This window comes from Aphelocoma coerulescens, chromosome 15, assembly GCF_041296385.1.
Source record: "Aphelocoma coerulescens isolate FSJ_1873_10779 chromosome 15, UR_Acoe_1.0, whole genome shotgun sequence".
Classification (NCBI taxonomy): Eukaryota; Metazoa; Chordata; class Aves; order Passeriformes; family Corvidae; genus Aphelocoma; species Aphelocoma coerulescens.
The window spans coordinates 5,645,207-5,671,100 of record NC_091029.1 but is presented as its reverse complement, the minus strand read 5'-3'; the positions used below and the strand labels follow the sequence as shown (position 1 = coordinate 5,671,100).

Genomic DNA, 25,894 nt, shown 5'->3' with positions numbered 1-25,894 from the left:
TGTGTGTGTGTGTTAAACACACATACTTTGGATGTGCAAGGCAATGAAGTACAGCCAAGTGCTTCTGCCTCACTTGATTTTGCTGAATGGAGGAACAGTCTCGAGTTCTTCTCCTGAAACTCTTAGGAATCTTTAACATCCAGCCCATGAGCTGCCTCTCCCGACCTCTCTATGGTATCAAAAGTATGGTTTCAAAGTTAAGAACAGTCAGAACTGAAGAGAACCTGTAAAACTATGACTCTCTGTGAGCATTTAATGTGACAAAGTTGTTAATTTCATGATGACAGTTTTCTAGAAGATCTATCTCAGTACACAAGATGGACAGACAAACAGAGTGAGGGTTAAAAAATTAGAGGTTACCACCTGTAAGAACTTCTTATTTGAATGCAAGTTGAAAAGTTACCTGTCAAACAATTCTGTGCAAACCTAAAACTGGCTCAAAAGCATCCCTAATATATATGATTCATATGGCTGCCTGAATAGGTCCTTCACTGAACATCTGTACAGAATGTGGGTAAGCAACTCACACCACAATATACAGAAAACAGCCAGTTCTACATTATTCAGGTTTTTGAATTCCCACTCAAAATATTCAATGTTCTAGGTGCTGCATTACTTCACTACTACTGGCTAATCTTTGCAACAGCTGCATCACTCACTCACCAGCAGAGCCTGAAGAGTCAGCACAAACTCTATAGACAGGAGACCCAAAATTTCATTCTTTTTTCCAAATACTATGGAAACAGCTTGGGCAAATCACAACAGCAGGCTTCCCATACAGATAAACCAGAGAACTCAGTTGAGCTGTACCATGAAAACACAGCTGTGTCCGTTTGCAGAACTTTGGGGCTGCAATTGACAGCTACAAGGGAAAGTGTGTCACAGGGAATTTGGATGTCATGCAGCAGTGCTTGAATATTGGCTGAATGTCCAATACAGTGCTCAAGATCAATTGTCATGCCCAGTCCTTACTAGTGCTGAACTGGCAGACTGGACAGAATCCAAAATATTTGATAACAGCTCACCATTACCTGGAAGCAGTATTAACTTTATATTAACATTTTTGCACAAGTGATTGATCCAAGGGGATGTGTCAGGCCCAAAAAAGCCATTAAATCATATTTTGAAAGTTAAATGATTGTTCTAATATTTGAGAGAAAATGAAGCTCTGCCTTTCTCATTTTCAGTCTAGAAACATCTTCAATCAATGCAGCCAGCAGCTTAAAATCTGGCACTACAGTTTCAGAAACTTGATTTGGCTTTGGGCAGGCAGGCTGGGGAAAGGTGGTTGGCAAACACTTCTTATCACAAAATGTACTATAAAATAAAGCTGATGACAAATTTGCTGTTATATGGACTACAAAAGCAGTATATTAACCTAACAGACTAGCATACTGATGCAACTATTTATGCATGACCCATCTTTTGGTCAATATTAGAGCAAAAAAAGAGTAAATCCTGCTGGAACTTTGAGACATGTCTGAATAGCCAACTTTTGGATCTGCTTATTTGCACTTTAATTCCCTCTGTTGAATCCCTAATTTTGACCCTAAGAAGGGTACAGAACTGATTTCCAAAGCACTACTAATTAGCTTTATTCAAGAAAGGTAAGGTCTCTTGAGATAAAAAATACCAACCCTAGTTTCTCGGCCTGCAAACCATCTGTAAGTAATTTCATCATGAAATATCAGAACATGACAGAAATAGTACCACCTATAAAATTGTCCTGAAGGATAACCATGACTCAGGCACTAGTGATTATTTTAACAGACCCTGCAGGGCTGGGCTGGGAATTCCAAGATTCTACACCACCTTGGCATTTCCCTTCAGTGTCCTTGGAGACCTGGTCCACAACCAGAGATAAGGCATACTAAAAGTAATACTGAAGGAGCATCACATATAAGAAATTCTCTCTTTGTTAATCTTCTTTTACTGCACATTTGTGGCTAGATATAACAAAGGCAAAGAGCTTTTATCAAATACCTCCAACTGCAGGACTACAACAATCACATTTCAAAACAAACCAAAGCTTCCTTCTCTACCCTCAAAGATAAATGAGACAAGAAATTCAGCTACATAAAGATTAATTCTGAATTAGTTAGAGGTTATTATAATTTTTTCCTGTCTTAATTATTATAGAAGTGTGGGGTTGAAACATTAGGATCATGAACTTTTACTAATTTTCTTGCAGATCATTTCCACCTTGAAGTTCAGAAACAGTCACGTGTGTCCCTGGTAGTGCCCTGAGAATTCACACAGGAACTAGAAGGAATCAGAAAGTGAGAATTTAAAGGAAAGAAAAAGGCAATCAGGAAAGAAATCAGAGGTCAAACCTCATTTTTTTTCTCCTTTGTTCACCCATCCAGATTTAAGATCAGTAACTACTTGTCCAGCAGGGCTCCTGTAACCATGCTGCCAGCCCCAGAAACAACACATCTCAGGCTCTAACCAGCAACAGAGCCCTTTCAGAAAGCTGCTCCCCGCCTCCTCTCCATCCACCCCAGAGAGCAACAACGTGGGTTTGGAAAAGCAACCTGTAGGACAGCAGGAGAGAGCTGCTGCTCTGCCAGGATTAGCTGCCAAATTTTAAACACCATGAATGAAGTTTATTCACCCACTGAATAATCTAGTACCTGCCTCAGTACTAGAAATATGATCCTAGAGTCTTAACACTAGAGATCAATTCCCCACCAGCTAACGAGAGGCAGGAACAGGCCAACATCAGAAGACAGAAGTATTTTCCTAAAACATGCATGACTTCAAGGCAATCTTTTCTAGCATTTCAGTTAGGCAGCATATGCTCACCTGTTGCAAAGCAGAGCATATGTTTTGTTCTAACCCATTTTGTTCATGCTTCCAGTAATTCGCTTCATTCACTGTTAGTTATCCCTCAGCATCTGCAAGGACATTTCACTGACAGGTTTCTAAATGGACAGTAAGAAAACCAAACCAAACCAAAAAACACAGATACACCTAAAATCCCAGCTGAACAGCACATTCTTAATTGCTTTAAAAATTACTGCACACTTATAAAGGTACTCTGTATCCTTAAGAAGTAAGCTGAAGGAGAAGCACTGAAAATGCCTGCAATTACTCTAAAAAAATAAATGTATTTTTAATGTAAATGTAAGTTTCCTTATTTCTAAATACTTTTTTTTTTTTTTTAATTTGTATTCTTCTAGCAGCTGTCTCAGCTTGAAAAGGTAAATAAAACCAGCTCCTCCTTCCAGAGGCACAGTTTGTAATGTTAATACCTTATAACACGAACAGCAGAAATCTGGGAATTCACTTAGAGACTCTCTTTCAGACTAAGAAATGCTATTCTATGCTGAGAAACTGAGCCCTGCAGTTGGGCACGGATATGCCACATTATCATACTGATACAAAGATTAAATTCCTCTATCACACAGTTCATGAACCATTCCTTAAAGCAGAGTAGCCATAACCACCATGCCTCTGAAGGCAGAGAAAGTGCTAGAGGATATTCTCCAGCTGGGCAGTGTTTACAGTTTGCTATACCCCAGCAATTGCTTTAGGATGGCTTTCTTTTAAGGCTTGTTCAACTTCTCTCTTGTTCTTCTGAACATCTCCTTGTTTGCTGTTCCAGGCATTTTTTCTGGCAGGAATGCTATAAAAAAGTCAAGTTCCCTGCCCCACAACTTTCCCTTGACAGATACTCAGGATTCCTATTACTTTTCTCAGTCATTCCTACCTGAACTAGTCGTAACCTAGGTCAGAATTCTGCTGTCTTAGGAACAGATTGCATCAGTTTGTGCATTCTGTTTGAAGACTGCATAGCCCATTTTATCTGGAATATGTTTATAATGACAAGATTTCAACATTCAGCAGTACTTCAATAGTACAACTGCTAAAAAATATATGTACAATTCAGCTTCTTAAGCAGTGCTACCTAGCCTGACAAGTATCTTTATCTATGAGGTTATTCACTAGCAATATCCTTACCACCCAGCAAGTTTTATTGCTTACACAATAGGAAGCAAATATTTTCCCAGCTTCACCAATCTGACTTCCAAGACACCAAGTGCAACTTAAAGATGGCAAAATAATTTGATTTGCAAAAATTCTCACTGCAATAACATTTAACTAGATATATGCTACTGTCTGTTAGCTCCTACTAAGACAACAACACAATGATAGAGGGAATCACAGAATCATTAAGATCAAGTCCAGCTGCCAACCCAAACCACCATGTTCATCACTAAACCATGTCCTTGAAGGCCCCATCCACGTGTTTTTGAACACTTCCAGAGACACTGACACCATCATTTTCACTGGGCAGTCTCTTCCAATGCTCTGTGTGAAAATTTTTTTCTTAGTATCTAATCTAAACCTCCCCTAGCACAACTTGTGATTGTTGGAGAAATCCTTCCCAGAGACAGAAGCACTGAGTATTTCCACACTTGATAAATTTTCCTGTCTCACAAGGATATTTCAGGGTATGTAGGGAGAAGGAAAACTACCTTTGTTAACAACAGTTTGGAGGAAGGAACTAAAGAAAAATGAAGTCACCATTACATCCACCTGTCCCTAGACACAAGCACTGAAATGGCACTCCAGAATCCATAGAGTTCAGGCAATGATGTCACATCAGCATTAACAGGAGCTACATGAACACACAACTCCTGAAGATACCACACAGCTGCTTCACTTTCTAAATAGGTCTTCCCCTAAAATTAACTGTGAAAATGCGATGTTTAGATGCCACAGGCAGATTTTTTCCCCTTCTGTAAAAAGCAGTATCAAGTTCTTTCTCTAGTTTGGTACACTATAAAGTTCTTTTTATTGGTGTATTTTAGAAAGCCTCACTGCTACATTAGTAAGTTACAGGTCTCTATTTCCCTGCTGAATTTCTATAGTAAGAGAAGCCTCACTCTGAGCAAACTACTTATGTCAAATAGACAAGCAAACACTTTCTCCTATGGCTGATTTCCAGTGCTGTTTATCTACCTAGGCAGTGATATTGATTTCACTTGCTGAACTACAAAAGGCTGTACCAACAGAGAAGTGCATCTACAGCAGAAATGTCTAAACCCACAAACCTTTTCCTCTGTAGGCTGTGCATTAAAACAAATTATCATCACTCAAAGTTTTTTACAAAGTGAAACCCTTCGAAATAATACACGAAAAATCTGCTACTTCAATAATGGTGTTCCAAGTTTAGTTAGGAGATCATCATGCAACACAAAGTGTACAGAACTTCACAAGAAACAGTGAGTGCAGCAGAGCAGGATACAGGAATCTGCCTGAACTACCAGCACCCACACGGAGAAGTGCCAGGAAAAAATGCCATTGCTTTGCTGTCCCAGCTGGCCACAGCAAAGTTTCTGTGGGTCAGGACATCAGTAACAGGGGAGTCCACAGGACATCCACAACACAGGGCTGAGAGGATAAAGCAGAAGGGAAACAAGGCAGAAGAAGGAGGAAAAGAGAAGCCCACAGCAAAAGCTGAGGGAACACTTTCTTATGATGTACATGCTGCCTCCTGTGGCAAAATCAAGGTAAAGGTTCAAATCACAATGAAGCCTAAGACACCAAAGCCAGTGGCATTTTAAGTGCCAAAACCCCCACACCTCTGTTTCTAAAAGTACAGTGCCAGCCCTGAGCAGCCCACTGCCTGGGGGCCAGTGGAGCAGGGAAGTCTCTGAGGCAAAGAAGCCTGAGATGGGTTAAAACTTGACTGATAGCTCACCCATCAGGTATGTTTTTTAAGAATCCTGCCCAAGTCTGGTCAAAGTTCCACTCAAGTTCAACGATCCAAGTGGCAATTTCCTTCTAAAACTTTTTTCCATAATTTCTCATCAGCTCCTACTGAAGCCAAACCCTAAGTTTTCAGTTCCTCTTCAAACCACAACCTGCTCCTTCCTTAAGGTCTATGACAAACACTTCTGTGATTCCTGAGGGTGCTTGAGGACCCACTGCAGACCACCTGAGTTTACAGAGATACTGGAGGATTCACCGTAACTGGGTTTTGCTCAAATTCTGTTTTACTGCATCTATCTTTTTTACTATGTGTCTGTAGCAAGGCTCAAACAAAGAGCTAAGATCCAGTTACTGGACTACCCCCAAGCTGCAGGAGCTAGAAAGGAAATCAAGTGGCTCCTCCTTTAAGTATTTAAGCAATATTTCTGTAACATAAAACCACTCTGATGGCTACAAATCCAAAAGAGACCGAAGAGTAAACAGAGGGAAAGAAATTGTTGTGTGAAGAAGAACTTCTGCTCCAGTTAAAAAGAATACATACTAGAGTGATCTGAAGCTGCCTATAAATATTCAAGAACATCAAAGCCGGTCCTGTTAAATTAAAAATGCTGTCACACAGATAGGAACTAGCCTCTAGCACTGCCAGCTTCAACATGTGAGCCTCTGATCTGAGACGCAGAGGCTCAGCTCTTCAAGAAATTTTATTCAACATAAGAAGAGGGAAAAAAAAAGAGAACCAGCAGTTGAGTTTAATAAGGGTATTAAATACCTTACGAGTGAGCTAAGTAGAGCTTAACTCTTTCAGGACACTTCAGCCCTTTCACTGAAAAGGACAGTAGCTTCTTTCCATACAACTTCCAAGGCTGGGATGTCTCTGGACTCCAGGAACGTTCCTATCCAAGCCCCTGAAACAATCACTTAACACAGACTTCGGAAAGAGAGATTCTGTTCATGTGGCATACCTCACACATAGATGTGTGCATACATTTTGGCTGACTATTCCACATCAGGGATCTATGTTTAATACTAAAGCTGTCCAGAAAGATTTCAAATCACCTTCTCACAGCTGCCTGAAGATAACCAAGAGTGGTAGACAACAGGAGAGCTGACCACTTCATTTGACTTTTGTTATTTGAAGAGATTTAGCTCTGGTGTGAGAAACTTATCCCAATTTGCAACTACAACCATTACTTCACTGTAGAAAAAACTGTCAGTTCCCAGTATCCAAACCCAAAAAGATTATCCCTGACAGTTATGAATGGGGGCAGGGGGAACTCTGGCAGAGTAGCTTTCTCAAATAAAACAGTGGAAAACCGAAATATGATCCTACCTTGGAAGTTCTTTTGCATTAATTAGTCCACATAGTCTTTTCTTCAGATACAGTTTTGGGATGCAAAAGATAGTATCTTTTAAGGAGGCAAAACACTGCTGGCTACCAGACTGGGGATACCTTGTCTCTGAGCAAAAAGAGGTCTCCAGACTTTGGCTCCTCTTAAATACTGAACTCAGCAGCATCTCTTGGCACTGTTTCAAGAGTACATTTCTTGCTTCCAGCCCTGCTACACATCATCCAGGATATCTGCCAGCTTGGCATCCAGACCTAAAGTGTTCATCTACTCTTTATCCTCACAGCAGACAAGACAGCATCTGCTCTAAAAGGCTTTTAAATAAATACAAATTGGGTATGAAAAAGTATGCTGGATCCTATTAAAATACAATACTGCAATGATAACCAATACCTTTCCCTGTCATATCACACACACCCTTTAGAAAAAAAGGAGAAAACCCAGCGCACCTAAGAAAAGGACAGCAACTGCTACATTGCATATCCTAACCTCCATCCTTACCACCAAAGCTAGCAAGGACAGGTAAAACCTCATGCAACAGGGACAGAAAGCACTAGTGCACACAACTGACATGCTGCATATATAATATTGATGCTTTATCTATGAGATATGGGTATTATTATTGTTGCTGTTGTTATTAGCATAAAACCAATCAAGGCTCAATCAATTGAGAGTGCCACCATTTAGCCAGGCCCAAACAAGAAGTCTATAAATCTTCAAGGGCAGTCTCTGTGAGTAAAAGAAAATAAAATTTAAAAAACTCCACAGCCTTTAAAAGAGGTTCTTGTCCATGAACTACAGAATTGTGAAACAGACCCATCACTGTTAAAAAACCAAACAGAATACCCTCTACATTTCCAACTCAGTCATTCACATGGACATTTCTCAATGTGTCATCAAAGTGGACAGTTTAAAAGCTCAAAACCTGCAAAGGTGAACTCAACAGCAAGTTTGGTTTGAGCCTCTTCTGCTTGGGGGAGGAGGGGCAGAGCAGAATGGATAAAGCGAGAAGTAGAGAAGAAGGATTTTTTGCAGCCACACTTAAAACACTTTTTATTGTCTGCATTTTTTTAAAGCAGGCAAGCATCAAAAGCCTCAAAGTAGGAAAACAGATCTTGGCACAAAGTAGGCTCTTTCCTGAATTAAAAGCAATTTTTCAAACATTACAATCAGAAGTATTTGAAAGTTGCTTACCAAGCACATGCAATAAATTCACAGTAGGAGGCACATACTTGCAACATGCATGCCTGTACAGCTAATTGAACAGTTGTACTCAAACCATGACTGCAGACTCTAAAATATGCCCCTTAGTTCTTCTCAGGCCAGTCACCTCCTCACTGATTCTTCCATTTGCTTTACTACTGAAAATTATGCAAAATAATGAAGCAGCTTAAGCTCAAGGAAACCAACAGAAAGCTTAAGCTGGCCATCAGCTTTAGAAAACAACTAAAATCCTCACATTAATGCACGGAGTAACATGTGTCTGGGAAGCCTAGAGAGTCTGCATATATTAAGCTGCATATTTAGGGTTGTACTTGTGTCTGGAACATAACAGGCACCTAATCAACCTTTGTAAACTGGCTCTTCATCTTAAAGCCAAGTGCAACAACAAAAGTCTCTAAGCAGCATGAAAAGGAAATTCAAAAAAATGAATGAAAGCAGTCTGCCACTGTGAAGAGGACACCCTAAGTCACCAGAGGCCTGTTTTCCTGAGCACTACTACTCAAACCTACTGTAAGCACAGCTTCACCAATGGGATGAGTTCAGTAAAGTGCAATTTTTGGGAGTCTCTATTGGGTATCCGCAAGATCACACCTCCCTGGTCACCTCTGGTTTGTGCCAAGCAGTCGAGAAAAATGTGGAAAATAGAAATACTTTTTTTCTTAACATGAATCTTCTGTTGCTGTTTTAACAGCTTCAAACCACGTCTTTGTTTAAAAACCATCTATTTTTCCTTTGCTGATCTCTCTGAGTGTGAAGGGCCCTCCTTTTAAGCCAGGAAATGAGAAATAAAGCTAAGCACTCAACGTGCATGCATCCTGTTTTCATGTGTAGGCATACACTCTGGTTTGAACATATTTGAACACTGAAGGGCAGATGCCCAAAACAAGAGATAGTATGTACCAGTTAATACTTCCTAAATTGAGCACTTCCAATGTAGTAAGTGTATTAATGCAAATACATGTACCACTTACATAACTGGGTAGAACATAGAGCAGATTACTGTATCCAGACCTTATCTTTCCTTAACCAGTCCAATGCTGGCCTCCTGAAAGCATTCATACTTTGAAAAACTGTTTCTGAAAGTTATTTTGGTTCGGAAGGGCCTCACTTTGCAATTCCAAAACAAGAACTAGAAGACTGTAATAAAAAAAAGGAGCCTTTTTAAATACACACTCCACCACAAGATGGTATAAACTGGAAGAAAATTACTATGTATGCTAATCAATGGTTTTATACAACTACTCAAGACTTTCCTATAAGATCTCCTTGCAGCAGAGCTGCCCGAGGTTCTTCCCCTTTAACGTTTGTCACACTGAATTATGTTCTCTACACACTTCACCTGGTGCCATTTCAGAAGCCCTGCACTAGGCAAAGCACTAAAGAAAAAGCTGTCCTGTCCAGTAAGAGGACCAGCGAGGTGCTCAGGGGGAGTGTGTGCCAGTTCCACCCTTGGGGCATGGCTGGCCACAACTGCTGGTAACACTGTGAAGTAGGCTGTAATTATATATAAACCACTGTAGTCACATAGATCCAGTCTAAACATAAATAAATATATATAAATGAAAAAAAAAATTCTCCAAATGGATCCGTGTTCAACAATTTTTAAGCACCACTCCTCTCTGGGATTTTTTCCTACTTCCACCTCCCAAACAAGCAAGAGGAGCACATGGAAAAGGAAGTTGTCAGCATCCTGCCACCAAAGGCAAGGTTTTCAACAGTATGGACCTTCAGTGTCTGTGAGGAAGTCTAACTAAACATATGGACATATGCAGAAAAGTTACCTGAACTCCCACAAACTATTTTCCCCACTTGATTCCCCACCTTTACTTGGAAGTACAGAAATTGCACTGGTTGGTCTGCGTATTGAGCCAGTGCTGTGAGCTTTCGGCTTTTATTTACTTACTTAACCTACTTTATTCTTCTTCTTCCTCTAAATGGGTCACATTAGCATTTTTTGCTCTTTCCACTGTACCTTCTCCATATTTTAATATCTTTTACCTCGTTTTCTTACACTGTGCCTCCCACCTTTTCCTCAAGGGACTGCCTTAGTCTTGTGACAAGGTTCTGGTAGAAGGATTCTGGTATTGCTGCAGCTCTGTGCAAATACCACAGACACTGGAGCTTCCTCCAGAACCAGTAACTCATCACTGAATTTGGTACCTCATCTTTGGATAGCCCCCTCCCGTGTCTTTTCACCACCATTCTAAGAGACATCTTGGATATTGCCATGTTGAAGAATTAATAAAAACCAAGCGTCCTTATTTACAACATTGCAGCTAGAAGCCAGTGAGAACAGGCAACTCCTTGTGAAATAAGCCAGCAATGCTGTGACTGGGCTGGAGCTCAGGGTGTGAGGACAGCATTCAGTGTCAACAAGAAACAGGGCAAGAGGATAAAGACTTAAACAAAACACCTTAATGGGCTGTTTTCAGCTCCCCCGGGTACCTCCCTACACATCACAGGACACAACAGGAAAAAAGCATGATTGAAACTTCTTTTATAAAAAAGAACAGAGGGAGGGATAAAACTATGAAACAGCTCGACTAATCTGTCCTGAGATCAAGCCCAAGACAAGACCTCTGCTGCGAGCAAAGCTGCCTGTGCCTTACACCCTACAAAGGCTGTCCAGGTACAACAACTATGCAAGTCTTTGACTAAGTGATCTCTTATTTTGAAAGCAAATTATGCTTCCTTTAAGGACACGATGACAAAGCAAACCTGAAGCCCAGAGAAATGTATTGTGCCTGATGTCCTCAGGATCATTACTGCACGCCACAGATTTACAGTTAAGGTACGGAAACTAAAGCAAGCCCAATCCCAGGCGTCTTCATATTTTAAGAGGATAACTAGCAAAGAAAACATTCAATAAGACAGTGACTCAAAGCCACAAATAATTCCACTTCCTCATTTTGAATGGCCTTCAGGCACTCAGCAAGAAGAAACTTAACCTGCATGATCACAAAACAACAACCAAAAAAAACCCCGAAAATACGTATTTTTGTTTTCCACTCTCAAAGGACACAAACATTCCCTTGACTCGCCTCCTCTGATCACGGGTAGACATCTATGTATCTGCACAGTAATTTCAAGTCACTCCTTTCAACACCATTAAAAAGTCTGCCAATGCTTCAGAGTGCAGTTTGCAACCTTTAGTTAACTTTTGCATTTCGAGAAAACAGAGGAAAGATTCCAAGCCGCTGAAGTAAATAAGGGGTGGGAAGGAGAAAGAATGGAACACACAGACACTGCCTTGCACTCCAGTGTGAAGCCTCCCCACCTTCTACAAGAGAAAGATGGGCAATAATTTGCTACTAGGAAGTGTCATGCAAGAAAGTTGGGAAGTGTCCCACTTCTGTTTTCTTCCTGGAGCTTAAAGCACTGAGTTACGCTTGTTCTCCCCAGACTGTTACCTTTTAAGCACAAAAAATACATGCAAGTGGAGATTATTACATCATCTACAAACTGCTCCAGTTCAATGGCTACATAAAGTTCATCATTTCCCTGCTGAGGCTTTAGAGCAGAAACAAACCAACCAAAACACCAACTCATGTTGCACAAGAAAAACAATACATAATATTCTCAAATCTCTCCTCCATGCTGCTTCTCTCCAAAATTGTATATATATCCACCCACATTACTGTATTCAGCAATACACGTAAGGAAGGAGTATGAAAAAAGAAAGACTGAGAGAAAACTGACAATGATGAGTGTGTATCATTTAAAATTTTTGATACATCACTGCTTTTAGTGCAATCTAAGGCAGGCATTAAATTCGATCCTCTTTCCCAAGCACCTCACCCAAGCAGTTCCATTACAACCACAAATTTATAAGAAACACGACATTAGATGCTCCACACCTTAGCTATCAAGCTGAACACAACAGGGACGGGATCTTGCCAGTTTCAAGTAGAATTAAGACACATAATCTCACTCTGAGCAGTAAAGCTGCTGCTAGTCAAATCAGGGATTTTTACTGTCTGAGCATTGTCAGTCTGTGGCCATGTAAGACTGAGTTTGAGACAAGACTACATCTGAACTTTTGCCCTGAGCGGGACGAGAAGTTTCAACCATAAGGAGTTCTCCAGTCATAATTTGTTTTAAAGCAATATATCATTTTAGAGGTTTCAACAAAGTCTGGTTTTCACAGTCACTCTCAAACCAAACATGTGCAACTTCCAATCTCTAGACCATATCAATGGCCATTATACTGCCCCAAGAAACATGGAATATTCCAGTATGCCAGATGCCACCAAAATGGTTAGACTTTTGAGCAGTTTAAGGACCAGCTGACACAGCAACATAAGGATGAGTTTGCTGAATACAAACTGTGGCCACATGAAAGAAGACATATGAACATTTCATCTCTCTGAAGAGTTATTCTGGGTAGACACTTGACCCTAATAAGATTCATTCACAATAACATGAGAAACAATATAAAAGCACACCACTAGTGGATAGGAATCTGACCAATAACCAGTTCAGGAGTGGATGTATGAGCTATCAAAAGCTGAAAGTGCATTGTTTCTTAAGGTTGGGGTTTTTTTGTTCAGACTTTCAAGACCAATGAGTAATTGATGCTATTAACATAAACAAAAGTAAGTCTTTGTGTAGTCCCAAAACCACAATTCCTTTGATCCATTCTTTAATGTGTGCCTGATTTTCAAGAATTTCTAATATTTTATTTTAAAGAAAAATGCATCTTATTCTTGAAAGAGCTGTGTGCACTGACAAAGGGGCTGGGGCCAAGAAGAGCTTGCTTCACTGACTGATGTACAACTAGCTGCTGCTGAACAGGTTCTGAGTGGCAACAGCTTCATGAGACTTTTCTAAGCCTCACAGTGAGCTTTAAACAATGATCCAGAACAGCAGATTCATAGTGTTCTACAAAAACACAGCCTAGCTGAAAAAAGGGAGGCAAGACAATGCTGTGAAAATCTTTATCAATTTTGGCTCTGATAAACTCACTTTCAGGATGAGATAGAGGAAGCAGTGCACTGACAAGGGATGTTATATGCAATCTAAAACCTTGACAGTGAAAACACAACTGACAGCATTCAGTCTAGCTGCTCTGGAACAGTATCTGCCAGGTTCTCTCCTTTGAAAAAAAGAGCAGCACACAGCGCATGAAACAAACAAAAAAAACCCCCAAACCTGTCCATGATGTATATTATCTAGCATGCATCCAGATGAATAAGCAAATCAATTTTTGAGTGATAAATGACTGTAAAAGATTTGCCACATCATGTGGCTTTCACTGTAGTCTATTTGGGGTGCTGTCTGTTCAGGCACAAAGAGGAAGCAGACAGGTGATGTTACAAACAATAAGGCCTGAGAAAGTCTGTTTAATACACTTGTTTCAAGTTGTGCAAATCTGAGTCTTAACAGTTTATTTTTTCTCCGCTTTTACTTACAGACACCAAGAAAGTATGACCTCAGTAAATGGCCTATATTCTTTTTTTAATACTAACACCTGACACAAAAGGAACTTTTAAAGTCTCCTGCTGGCCCCAAAGACACTATTAAGTCTTAAAATGAAAAAGCACTAGAAGGTTAAAAGATGTCCATGTCTGTTCCAGCCCCTACTAGCACCACCTCTTCTAAATGTCATAATTATAACTTCATTGGTCCATCCCTCTTTTCTCTGAAAAATTACCTTACATCAGCAATTTGTCCTCACAACTCTTCTGCCTTCAAGAGAACTTTTATAAGAAATCCTCCCAGCTGAAACTGTTGTGAAATATTAAGCATTCATAGTCAGTATTCTCTACTGTAAAAAAAAAAATATTTTGATAGTAATGTATTTGTGTTTGTAGAGCTTTAACAGTTGTTTTTAGAACTTCCTTGCTTAGTTAGGTTCTTTTAAATTTTAGATGTATATTTGTGTGTGTGTATGTATGTGAACATATCTGGAACGCAAACAAACCCCACAGCTGTTAAAGAGAAATAAAGACTGCTATTGGCACTTGCTTAACAGCCAAACTTACTAGAACATCATTCAAGTAATTTTTCTCTACTTAGCCAAAGGGGGAAAAAAAATAAAGTCAGCAATTACAAGCGACTACAAAGGAATTAGATAAGCACTTCAAGAGTTCCAATAAGAGTAAAGGACAGTAGTGTTCGGTCAAAGAGAAGAACCATTTCTCTGGTGAGAAAGTCAGGCACAGCTCTGTACGAAACGTGACGCGGTGGAAGCCCGGCTCCGAGGGAGCCCCAAGCGCAGCGCTATCGGGTCCAGCTCCGCGCAGCTCCGTGCGCCGCCGGGCGCGGAGCGGGCAACGGCCGGCACAGCCCGAGGGCGCAGCACCCCCCTGCTGCCGCGGCACTTTCAGTGCGGGCCCCCCGCGGCCCGGCCGCCCCCAAAGCGGGGCAGCCCCGCGCAGCTCCGGCCGCGCACCGCCGGCAGCTCCGGGACCGGCAGGGGCCGCCCGGCGGGGCCCCGCCTCCGCCCGCCCGCCGGCCCCGCGCCCAGCGGAGGGGCGAGCGGAGCGGAGCCCGCCGCGCGTGTGAGGCGGCCCTCGGCTCCGCCCGCTGCCGCCGCGCACAGACCGCGCCGCGCGCCCGGCTGTCAAAGCGAGGCGGCCCGGCGAGGTGAGGCCGGCGCTGGGCCTTTGTGCGCGGGCGCGCATCTGTCACCGCGTCCCCGGGCCGCGCGGCGCACGTGGGGCGGCGGGGCCCGGCCCCGCTTTGTGCCGCAGGTGCCGGGCCCGCGGAGCCATCTTGGGGCAGGCGGCGCCCCCCGGCCGCGCTCACCTGCACGATCTCGCCTTCGGCGCTCAGCGTGGCCCCCGCGCGGGAGAAGCGGCCCTGCAGCCCCGTGGTGTAGGTGGTGTAGTCGCCGCTGGGGCTGGACTCGAAGAGCACCACCTCCACAAACGCCGTCTCCTTGCCCAGCGCCGCGCCCGGCGCCGCGGCCAGCAGCACCCCGAGCAGCAACAGAGGCGGCGGCAGCGGCGGCACGGGCAGCCCCGCGCCGGCCCCGCAGCCCCTCATCGCGCGGCGGGAGGAAGCGGCGCCCCGCCGCCGCGCATCTCTCCCGAGCGGCTCCAGCTCCGGGGCCGGGGTCCCGGGCCGGTCAGCGTCCCATGGCAGCGGCCCTCCCGCCGCGCTGCGCCCCGCTCCTCGCTGCCGCGCTCCCCTTCCCTCGCCCCGGCTCCTCTCCGCCCTGCCAAGCCGCTTCCCTTTCATCTGCTCCACGTGACGGCCACCACGGGGTTATCCCCGCCCTCCGCGCCGCGCTGACCCGCTCAGTCCCTCCCGCCGTGCACACACCACCCGCAGCCCCGCCGGGCCCGGCCGAGCCGAGCGGTTCCCGTGGCTGCCGGGGGCCCGGCCCGGACCCACCCGGCCCCGCATGGGTCGGACAGCGAGCGGCACTCGGGAAGGCCCTGCCGGGATCAGCTTCCCACGCGGCCGGGCCTGCAGGGCCGGGAGGCGAAGGGCAGCCCCGGCGACCTGTGGCAAGCGCCCGGGCCCGCGTCCGCCAGGCTGCTGCTGCCCGCCGGTGCCGGGGCTCCCGCGTTGCCCAGCCGCGGGCTGCGGGCCGGGGTCCGTAGCGGGTCGGCCGGGCCGCTTCCCGGCGCTACCGCGGCTCGGGGCCGCCGGCCATGCCCGGGTGGGTTAGGGACGGATCCCGAGCGCGGTGGCTGCGCGGTGCAGCCCCGCCGGTGGCACGGAGCGGGTGGACGTGCCCCGGCGGGCGGAGCAGTGCTCTGTCAACACACGTACCACGGGCACCTATCCTCTGGAGAGGCACCGCTGCGCCGAGGGACGGATGTGCCAACTATTTGCAGCCGGCAGCCAGCGGGCTCCTCGTTTGTGTCTATGGCAGGACTGGCGGATCGGCCCCCTGATCCCAGTCTGCTGAAATTCAGTTAGGGGGGGGCTAAGTTACCTGGGCTCTTTGGCTTGGGTGTAAGTGCAAGTCTACAAAACCTCCATCAATGATGGGGGAAAAATGTGTTGGTAATGATTTTTGTTTCAGTCTCGCAGAAGTACTGGATGTCAGCCAATTACACATTTTCCCATCAGAAGTATGTACAGCCAAGTCATGGAACTCATTAATACATACATGATGTTACACAGCCTAAAAGTATAACCCAGTGACAAGGAGGATTGAGACAAACTGATCCAGGATCCCTTGTTGGCTATGAAACAATGTTTGAAAACAAAGCCCAGCCCTAACTCACTGACAAGAAATAATATCATAGTCTACAAATGGCCTGATCTTTTCTTAAATATACTTTGTTATAGGTGAAGACTAAGTAGTGGTATCCTTAGTGTGACACAGTGAGCAATGTTAGCGTATCAAATCATGGAAGACTTTTTCAGTGGCAAAGGGTCAAGAAGGGATCACAGGACCATACACTCTGGGCCCTTACAGTGAGACACAAAATACCCACCTAAGACAGTGGTACAGTGGAGCAAAGGCCACAAAACTATTGCATGCTTAGAAAGGGAGCTGGAAGGGACATCACTGTGGTGCACTATGCAAACTTAGATGTGGTCAACATGTGGAAATTTTAGATTATAGGTATGTTTCAGTATGATTTCAGAAATGCATGGCATCTCGTGTCCTAAACAGAAGCATTTTAATCCCTTAGTGCAAACTACCTCTACTTGATTTGCCTTCACCTATGAGGCAAATGGCTGACGCTTAGTCAACACATGGTCTCCTACATCACAATCAACATAGGAACAGCTTAGACTGCCTGGAAACTACCTATGGAAAAATATGTAAATGGGGCTCTATATACCAAGTGGACAGCATCCTATGCCTCAAATAAGAGTTGCTGAAGATCTGATCCACTCCACTTGGACTACAAACACAACAAAATTGCCTTGAAGAAGCCTCACAGTCAAATACTGAGAGTGACATGAGGCACTAGGTCTCAGGTCACCAAGTTCCCTTGACTTGGGCAGAAATCCAAGCAGGAAGTTACAGGAAGAGAATGGACTGTCTATCATTAAAGCATCAAATATTTCTAATTGGCATCCTGCCCAGCTGGCAGCATACAGTTCACAATTCAGTTATGCCATAATACTTCAGATATGTTTTCTTTTTTTTTCCCCTGAATAACAAACTGAGGCCCAGGGTCTGAATACAGAAGTCTCGAGCATTTATAACTACAGCTGAGGACAGTGAGAGCTGTGATTTGAGCATAACTAAATTATGTGCAATGCCAAATGGTCTGAGAAAGCATTCTCTAGGCACTCAGTCTCTTCTTTCAAGTAACAAGTGACAGAACCAGAGGAAAAAACCTCAGGTTTCACCAGGGGAGGCTTAGATTGGCTATTAGGGAGAATTTCTGCAGGGAAAGGGTTGTCAAGCATTGGAACAGGCTGCCATGGATAGAGATGGAGTCACCATTCCCTGGGGGACTTAAAAGATGTGTGAATGTGGCACTTGGGGACATGGTTTAGTGGTTCAGCAATGCTGGGGGAATGGTTGGAGTCAACTGTCTTACAGATCTTTTCCAACATAAACAATTCTGTAATTCTATCTCAGAAGCAGGTAATCAACACTAGAGGATGCTTTTGACACTGAACTTCCTACATCTCATTTCCCTTGCAAAGAAATGGATATTATAGAACCCTACTCCCTCTGCTCTTGAGAGAAAACAAAGTTAGTGAAGTACCCACATAATATTGTGATGAACATTATAGAAAAAGCCCAAAACAATCTCCTCAGAGCAGCTGTCTACAGAAAGGATAAAGAGAGTTAGTTGTCTCATTCACATACCCACATCTGCCTGTCCAGGTGTTTTCAGGAACTGATAACTCGGACTACTGCCCACACTCCCTACATGTTTTAACACCGTGCTCTGCAGAGCTTATTTCATAAGTAAATGATATTGGTGTACCTCTTAATAAGCAATGGTAACAAGTGCTGTCCTTTTTCCAGTAAATTCAAGGACATGTACACGCCTGCCCTTTTTCTCCGAGACAGAATTGCACAGCACTTCTGTTTTAGGACTGACTTAAAGCTTTACTCGGACACACCCGAGCGCCTGGCGAGCCGGGTGCAGTGCGGCACGGCCACCAGCAGGTGTCCCCCGAGGCCCGCCGCGCCCGGGGCTGCAGGCCGCGTCCGGGGCGCCGGCGGAGCCAGGAGCTGGGCTGGAGGTGTCTCTGACATCAGGAGATGCCTCAAAGGTATCTCCCATGATGCCTTTTCCTGGTCTTAAAATCAAGAGTCACACACGGTTAGAAGGGGAAAAGGGATTTTTACCTTGGTATTTATTTTAAGGATCCTTAGGTGTACACGTCCAGGTCACATTGCATCGAGATGCACCCTGCCGAGTCTATCTAGGTCTCTCTCTTTTTCTCTGTCTGACCCCCTCCCCAACATTGGGTATAACATTATAGGTTTTACTAACTAGCAGATCTATCAAAGATTCCCCAATGAGAGGCTCAAGTGAGCCCCCCTCCCCAAGGAACCTTCCCCTGGATGGTTCTATCTCAGTTTACAGAATGTGCTCTGGAGAGGACCTTGGGCTCTGGGGCACACTGATCCCTGGCTACAAAACTTCTAAAATGTTGAGTCTCTTAGCTTAACAAACAAGTCCAAGAATGTAGGCAAAAAGCACTAGGAATACAGAAGTTGTAAAAAGGTATAAGAGGGGTATAAAGGAAAAGGCAAAAATCTTCATGGCATCACCCACAGCCCTGCATCTTCATGCAGGCAAACTTTGCCATTGCAGTTATAACAGAAAGTTGTAATGGACAGCTTTTTTTTTAATATATATTTATGAAAATGATGCTTTCGTCATTATCATCAGTTATTCTAAATTAAAGTAACAAAGCATTGTAACTTGTTGGCTTAATTAAAGACCAAAAAGAGAAGTCAGTGGATATTTATAGTAAGAAAAAAATGTCGTGCAACTGTGGCTTTGCCTCTTGCTATTTAAGGTTTGGAAACACAATTCATCCAAGTAAACCAGCATCGAAGCAAAGCAACTTAACCAACTGACTAGACACAACAACTTTAATTATAAAAAATTTTTGTGAAGAAAATTTTTAGTTAATGTTTGAATAGTTAAGATTTCCAGTGTTTTAAACAATATGTAGTCTTTTAAATCTGTAAGAAGGGGAAACATAGTAATTTGGGAATCCTTCACCTCTCTGTACATGTAATTGTCTAGTGAAGGGAAAAAATAATAATGAATCAGGTCTGTAAAACTGAATTATGTAAATTGTACTGAAAATACCCTTATTTAGATAACTGCAGCCTTTTCTTTTTGCAAACTATTGCCCAATATACAGTATAAGCTCAAGTAAGAGGTGCAAGACAGTTGCAAGCCACGCTTGATGCTTTCCTTCAGGGCCCTTACCAGGCAGGCACAGCAGATCATGTTACTAAAAAATGAAAAAAGAATTCTAAGAAACAAACTTAGGAAATTATTGATATATGCCTTTTGATCGACTAAAATCTCTGCAAGGGCTGACAGGAACAGAATGGATTTGGAAAAAATTTGGAGCCATATTTTCCACAATTCTCAGTATCCATTCTGCAAGAAAGACACTCAAATGCATCCATACAAATGTCTTTCACTGTGCTCTTGTGTTCCTGAGATTTCTCTGTATCACATCTACTCACTTTCAGTTAGAGTCGCACTAAATCCTAGATTACTGTTAATTTAATGTGTTCATAATGTCAGTGCTTAGCAGTTTCTTCACTCATTATATTGAAGAAGCAGCCAATGTAAATAATACATAAATAACACACTCTGCATATTTTACAGAATCATATTTATATACAACCTAGATATTGACACTTCTGTATTTAATTCAACATTGTTATTAGTGTTTCTGGAGTAAATATAGGGTAAAAGTTGCTGTTCATGAAGCTCTACTTCAAGCAATAGTACAAAATGAACAATATATAAACATCACAGAATGTATTTGAAGCACGTGGTTAACGTGTATGATGTATCAGCTGCTAATACTAATTGAAATAGGAAGAACTCTATGCTAAAGCCAGAAAACAGATGTCAACATTTGTGACTAGCAAAAGCAAAAACCATTCTTAAAATGTTACTGGATAAAATGAAGGAATTCCTACATTAACAATGGATGGTGAGTTAATCAACTATTTACTCTATTCCATCTTGGGTTATCTGTTGTATTAAAAACTCACCTAAGTTACAAGATCTGACTGGCACTTTTAATTTATCACCTTAAAACACTCATTTTCCACATTCAACTACTAGTATAGGATCTATTTAATTAGTAGATAAAGGGCTTTAGCTGTCCCTGTCTGTTTACATAAGAGTTATCATTAAAGTCAGCACTAACAGAGCAAATCAGTGATGCTACCAGAAAGAAAGCATAATAGACTTGTCCCTCTCTGAACACCAGCTGCTAGCCTGTGCCCTCTGAGGAGTCAGCAAACCAAAAATGTAGGGGGCAAGAGATGGATGATTCTGACTACACCCCCCCACACACACACATTTTAGGTCGTGCTGAACCTATGCTGAGACAGAACTGATTCCTAACTTGACATTTCCTGATAATGTCCTCTTTTCACACAGGGTCACATGACAGCTGGAGACAGGGTTCTGCATACAAAAGGGCACCCAAATGGAAGAAGATAAGGAAATGAATTCAAAATTACAAAATGAGAAAGGACTCTTTCCAGGACTCTCAGGGGCTCTGGACTTTTAAAAGCATTTCAAAGCCTAGGGAATGCCTAAGAAATAAGAAAAGGTTTTTCCTTTCAAACGCTGGCACTGCTCCAAAGAAGAGCTAGCTTCTGCCAACAGGAAGCAGCCATCAAGTTTTCCTAAGCATGGTTGTTTACCTCCCTGGGTATTTTCCAAGAAGAGGTTCCAGTGCTGAACCAGGATGTGCAAACAGCAAAACTTACTGGAACAGGAGCTTGTAGGTATGTGAGATTTCAAGTTAAGTGTTTTCCTCAGAGAGCTTGCTCAACATGTGAGACACCGGCACAAAACCGGGAACTGCCTTGTCGGTTCCCTGGGACAGCACAGCAGCAAGTTCAGTCTCTCCTGTACTGCCCAAGCACATTCTGCAGCATTGCCCCCAACAATGCACTTGCTGCATCATCTCAAGTAAGGGTAGGACCTTTACCTTTTTTCTTTTGCATGTGACTACCCCCCTAATGTATCATCATGCATCAGTGTACACAGGTGAGTAAACACCTCTCCGTGCACAACTCCTGTGGCATCTCCCAGAACCTCCAAATCCTGCACAATCTGCACAACTCTCTGGTCCACATTTTTCTGCCAGCAGCAGGAGAGAACTTTGCAGGGGAACACTGTGCTTGGGACCAAGCTAGAAAGAGAAAAGCCGAAGAGCTAAAGTTAGGACTACACATGGAAATAGGTATTACAATCAGACAAACCACAGCCAAGCACCAGAGGTACCAGCAGCTAGGCCTTTTAAAGGGAAAGAGAATCCATGCAATGGAAGTAGAATCAATAGGGGAATTTGAAATGGAAGTAGAATCAATAGAGGAATTGAGGAATGGTGTGGGAAGGGGATGGGCCAAGGTGGTTGGAAGCAGAAGCCAGAACAACTAAGCAATGCCCAAGTGACAACTAACAACCACAACCTCCTCTTGACCTGCGGGATTCTTGCAGACATCAGGGGTGCCCATCAAACAGATTACCTGGCCTGAGCCCATTTTCCTGGCCAAGTGACCAATACTGTTTGATTCCCAGCTGGAGTCTCTCAAGGACTGGCAGATGGCATAAACCTTCCCAAGGGCATCTGGTGGCTATGTATAAAGATCTGTTTACGTGACTAATGTTTGCAGAGTTTTCCAGTAACATTTCACTTTTACAGAACTGCTAGCACAGGGTTGCCAGCCTTTCTGTTTACTGTGGTGTGGATGTCTTGTCTTCTTTTAAATTCCCATGAGTGGTTTGCTCCAAGCTCTGAATGTGCAAGAGAAATTTGCTTCTCTGACAGAACGAATGAAATCAAAAGATCTTTATCTCAAAATACTGCCATGTCCTTGTAAGCAGGTAGATTTTCCCTTTATATCAGCATTCCGTGACAGTGTGAGGGGGATTAGGAAGCTGTCTCTACTCTGGGACCTCTGCTGCTTAACAAGCATGCCAGTTTTCTGAAAAAATTAGTAAATTGGCAAAAAATTGCAACTGCTACAAAATTATAGACATTTGTTAATTTCTGGTCTTGCCTGAGACCAATGAATTCTTGAGTTTCAGAGGAGTCTAAAAATGAAGCAGATTGGAATTACAATGCAAGTGAAATTCAGAGGAAAAAAAGATACTATGGAGATGCAAGGAACGTTCTGAGCCTTTTACAGAGATTGCTTGATCTCAAATTTACTGTTATCCCTCTTAAAAAGACAATATATCATTATCATTTTAAGAAAAATCTCCCATCTTGTATTCTGTAACAATAAAAAAAAGGAATGACAGACACAAAATGTTAGAAGCTGTGAAACATGAGATGATTTTGTTGCCAAAAAATCTGTGATGCAAAGGGGTCACTACAGAGGAAGGCCACAATGCAGGTTCACACTGTCTAAAAATTAAGTTAATCAGTTGCTACATATGCATCTACAACTGGCCTTTGGGCAGTGTGATTCCCATCTGCCTTTTTTCAAGGTACTGCATTGAAATTTATTGCTACTAAGCTACCATTAAACCTGGAATAGGGCACAACCTCTTTGAATGTGGGCAATGGAACTGAACTGCCCAAAAAAGTTCCAAGGTGAGCTTCAGGCAGGGTGGCAGTTCCATGCAGTAGCCAGAGGATACAGATTCTGCATATGCCCTGAGACTGAGAGCACTAAAACTCTGAATGATGCACTCCTGGATCCCAGTGTGTAATGACAAAATTTAAGAATAAGCAAAATGAGTATACTTTACAGGTTTTGAATAACCTTTAGGGTGCAAAACAGGTTCTCTTCTCATTTAATCAGCTATTGATACAGGTATGGGAACACTCCAGCTGCTGTCAAGAACTTGGGGGCCCGGGCCGCTTTCCAAGTATTTTCAGACATACATTTGGCAAGCAATCTCTCTCTCAGATTATGTTTGTCAGTTAATCTTTTCTCTACACCCCCTTCTTCTATTTTACCTCCCTCCTTTTTTTCATACGTAGATAACATTCAACACACATTTCTTTCTCTGTATCTGATATTACACAAGTGCAAAGCCTCTCCACCTTCGTTACACAAAATTATTTCCTCTGATGGGTGGGCCACCTGGAACATAAAGCTATTTTAGCAGGAACTAATGTAGTTTCTGGCAGGACAGCCAAGAGTATCCTCATTGGCACATCCTAGGTGGTAGTGCTGAACTCCCCAGCGGGGTGAAAGGCAGGGTGAGAAGCATTCTTGAGTCACGCGGATCACAGGATTAAATCCAATGACTGAAAAAAAGAAGAATACAAAGACCGGAATGTTTACACAGGGAAGGGGAAAAAAAAGTGGAAATAAGACTTAAACTTGAAGCCTTTTCATTAAAACTCTCTGGAAGGGTGTCACAGTGCAACACCAGCTTTATGGGCCTTTTCATTGGCACTCTTTTACCCAGTGACTCAAGCATATATTTAATAAAACACTTTATGCATCCTAATGGTAGTAACGTAATATTTGTGAGCCTAAATATATTCTCAGCAACTGCACCAGAGCTAGTCTTAGTACTACTAAAACTATTCAACAGGACTAGAATGCAGGGTGTCATGCCCTTCTTTTGCTAGCTACTACTGCCAACACCAGACATGCTAATGGATGCCCTTATTATATTCAGTAATGGACACCACCGGTGCCAAGGGCAGCTTCCACTTTTGTGCCTGGTTACACATCACTGTGAAGCAGCTCAGGCACCACTACTAGCATGTATGTCCCTGCACTTCTGTGGTTTATTCATGATCACAAGTGTTTGTTGCAGAAGGAAATGTGCTTTACACGGGCTCTGGTTCGATATAAAATTGAATAGGAAAATTAAATCACCTGCAGACAGAAAGTTAGGATTTTTCTTCAGTCAAAATACCAAGACATCTGGATATCTTTATGACGAATCATAGTATGATAAATCAGATCTCCCCAGTATAGCTGTAAATATTACAAATCAGCAATGCAAGGCAGCTGTTCAACAGTTTTCTTGCAGGTAAGGGCAACTTGAAATGGATGTCTGAAATCTGAAGCAGTTATTAATACTGAACCTACATTTGGGTAGAAAACAGTAACACTTTAAATTGGGAATTAGAATTACAGAAGAAACATGAGTCCAAATCCAGAAGAGACACACAAAAGAGAAGCAGATAGTTTTCAATGGCCAGCATATAAGGGGCTTAGCAGGACCAGAACAAACAATTTTTTGCACTCTGATTAAAAGGCTTATCGAAAAATTGCCATATTTTTCACAAAGGTGTCAAAGTAGAAAGATGAACTTTCAGCCTTAGCTCAATGTCATGCTGCAGTGCGTAAGAAAAGAACAAACACAAGCTTACAAATGCAGTTTGTTCTCTGTATCATGAAAACCTGGCGGAACTCCAATGCTGGAGTAATGCCAAACCAGCACACCAGTGTCTTTGATCTTCTAAAGCTCATGTTTTTCCTTTAGTGTTTAACATCTCAACTAATTTAAAATCAATGTACAAACGGCTTTCAGAAACAACTGTGAGCAGCCAAAGTCTCGACATTTCATAACAATTCAGGTCGTTGGCAACTGTCACAAGTGGAAACTTGGAAAGCTTCAGGCACGGAGCTGTCGGCAGTTCAAACACCCTCGCTGCCCTGCATGGCTGTGCGCTGCTGTTGGTAGCTTGCTGAACACCTGCATTCCCCCATGGGCACAGTATTTCGAGGCTTTCTACCTGCAAAACTTTTATTTGTCTGAACCCACGATCTATCAGATCTGACACCAGCCCATCGCGGCAGGGTGATTTTCTTCGTCAGACACCACAGAAATGCTCACTTCGCTCCTTACACAGCACTGCTGCTCCTCGGGAACAGGCGGGGAGCAGCGGTGTGACACCCCTGAGGGATTTCTGCCCAATCTCCTGCAACTTCCACTCATCAATCACTAACGTCACTGCTTTTACGGTCTTCTTAGCCCGTTTTTAGCCCATTCTTATGGCATCTGCTACAGCTCCATTCTTGGCACTTGTGTTCCCCAGGATTCTGCTTAGGACTGCTTGTGACAAACCGGCTCCGGAAAGGAGACCAGAGAGAGATTTCAGCTGCATCGCCATGCCAGGCCCGGTTCACTGCCTCCTCAAGGCACTGCTCAACTTCGGCGACCGCCACGGCCGGCGAGCACGGCCCGGGCAGCCGCGGCGGCCCCTCACGGCCGGCGAGCACGGCCCGGGCAGCCGCGGCGGCCCCTCACGGCCGGCGAGCACGGCCCGGGCAGCCGCGGCGGCCCCTCACGGCCCCTCACGGCTCCTCGCGGCCCCTCACGGCCCCTCGCGGCCCCTCACGGCCCCTCACGGCTCCTCGCGGCCCCTCACGGCTCCTCGCGGCCCCAGCCCCGCACCTCCTCCCGCCTTTCTCAAGCCCCGCCCCCGCCGCGTGCCAGCGCCCCACCGAGCGCAGCCCCCTTGTCTGATGCAATTCGCTTCCCCCCTTGCTCTCGGCCTCGGGCCAATCACGGGCTCGGCCG

At 43.7% G+C, this 25,894-nt stretch overlaps 1 protein-coding gene across 4 annotated transcripts in view; it reads right to left on the bottom strand.

Moving 5' to 3' along the window:
* The window catches only part of ZNRF3 (zinc and ring finger 3), a 68,340-nt gene extending 52,892 nt beyond the window's left edge, over positions 1-15,448 (bottom strand). For 2 of the 4 annotated variants that reach the window (XM_069030987.1, XM_069030983.1), the window contains exon 1: positions 15,042-15,357. In XM_069030987.1, coding sequence (XP_068887088.1) covers positions 15,042-15,281 — 240 coding nt within the window. In that variant the 5' untranslated portion in view covers positions 15,282-15,357. Of the gene's footprint in view, positions 1-13,944; positions 14,005-15,041 lie in introns of those variants that run through there. The other 2 variants (XM_069030982.1, XM_069030985.1) reach the window with 2 other exon arrangements.
* Between the last annotated feature and the right edge of the window lie 10,446 nt (positions 15,449-25,894).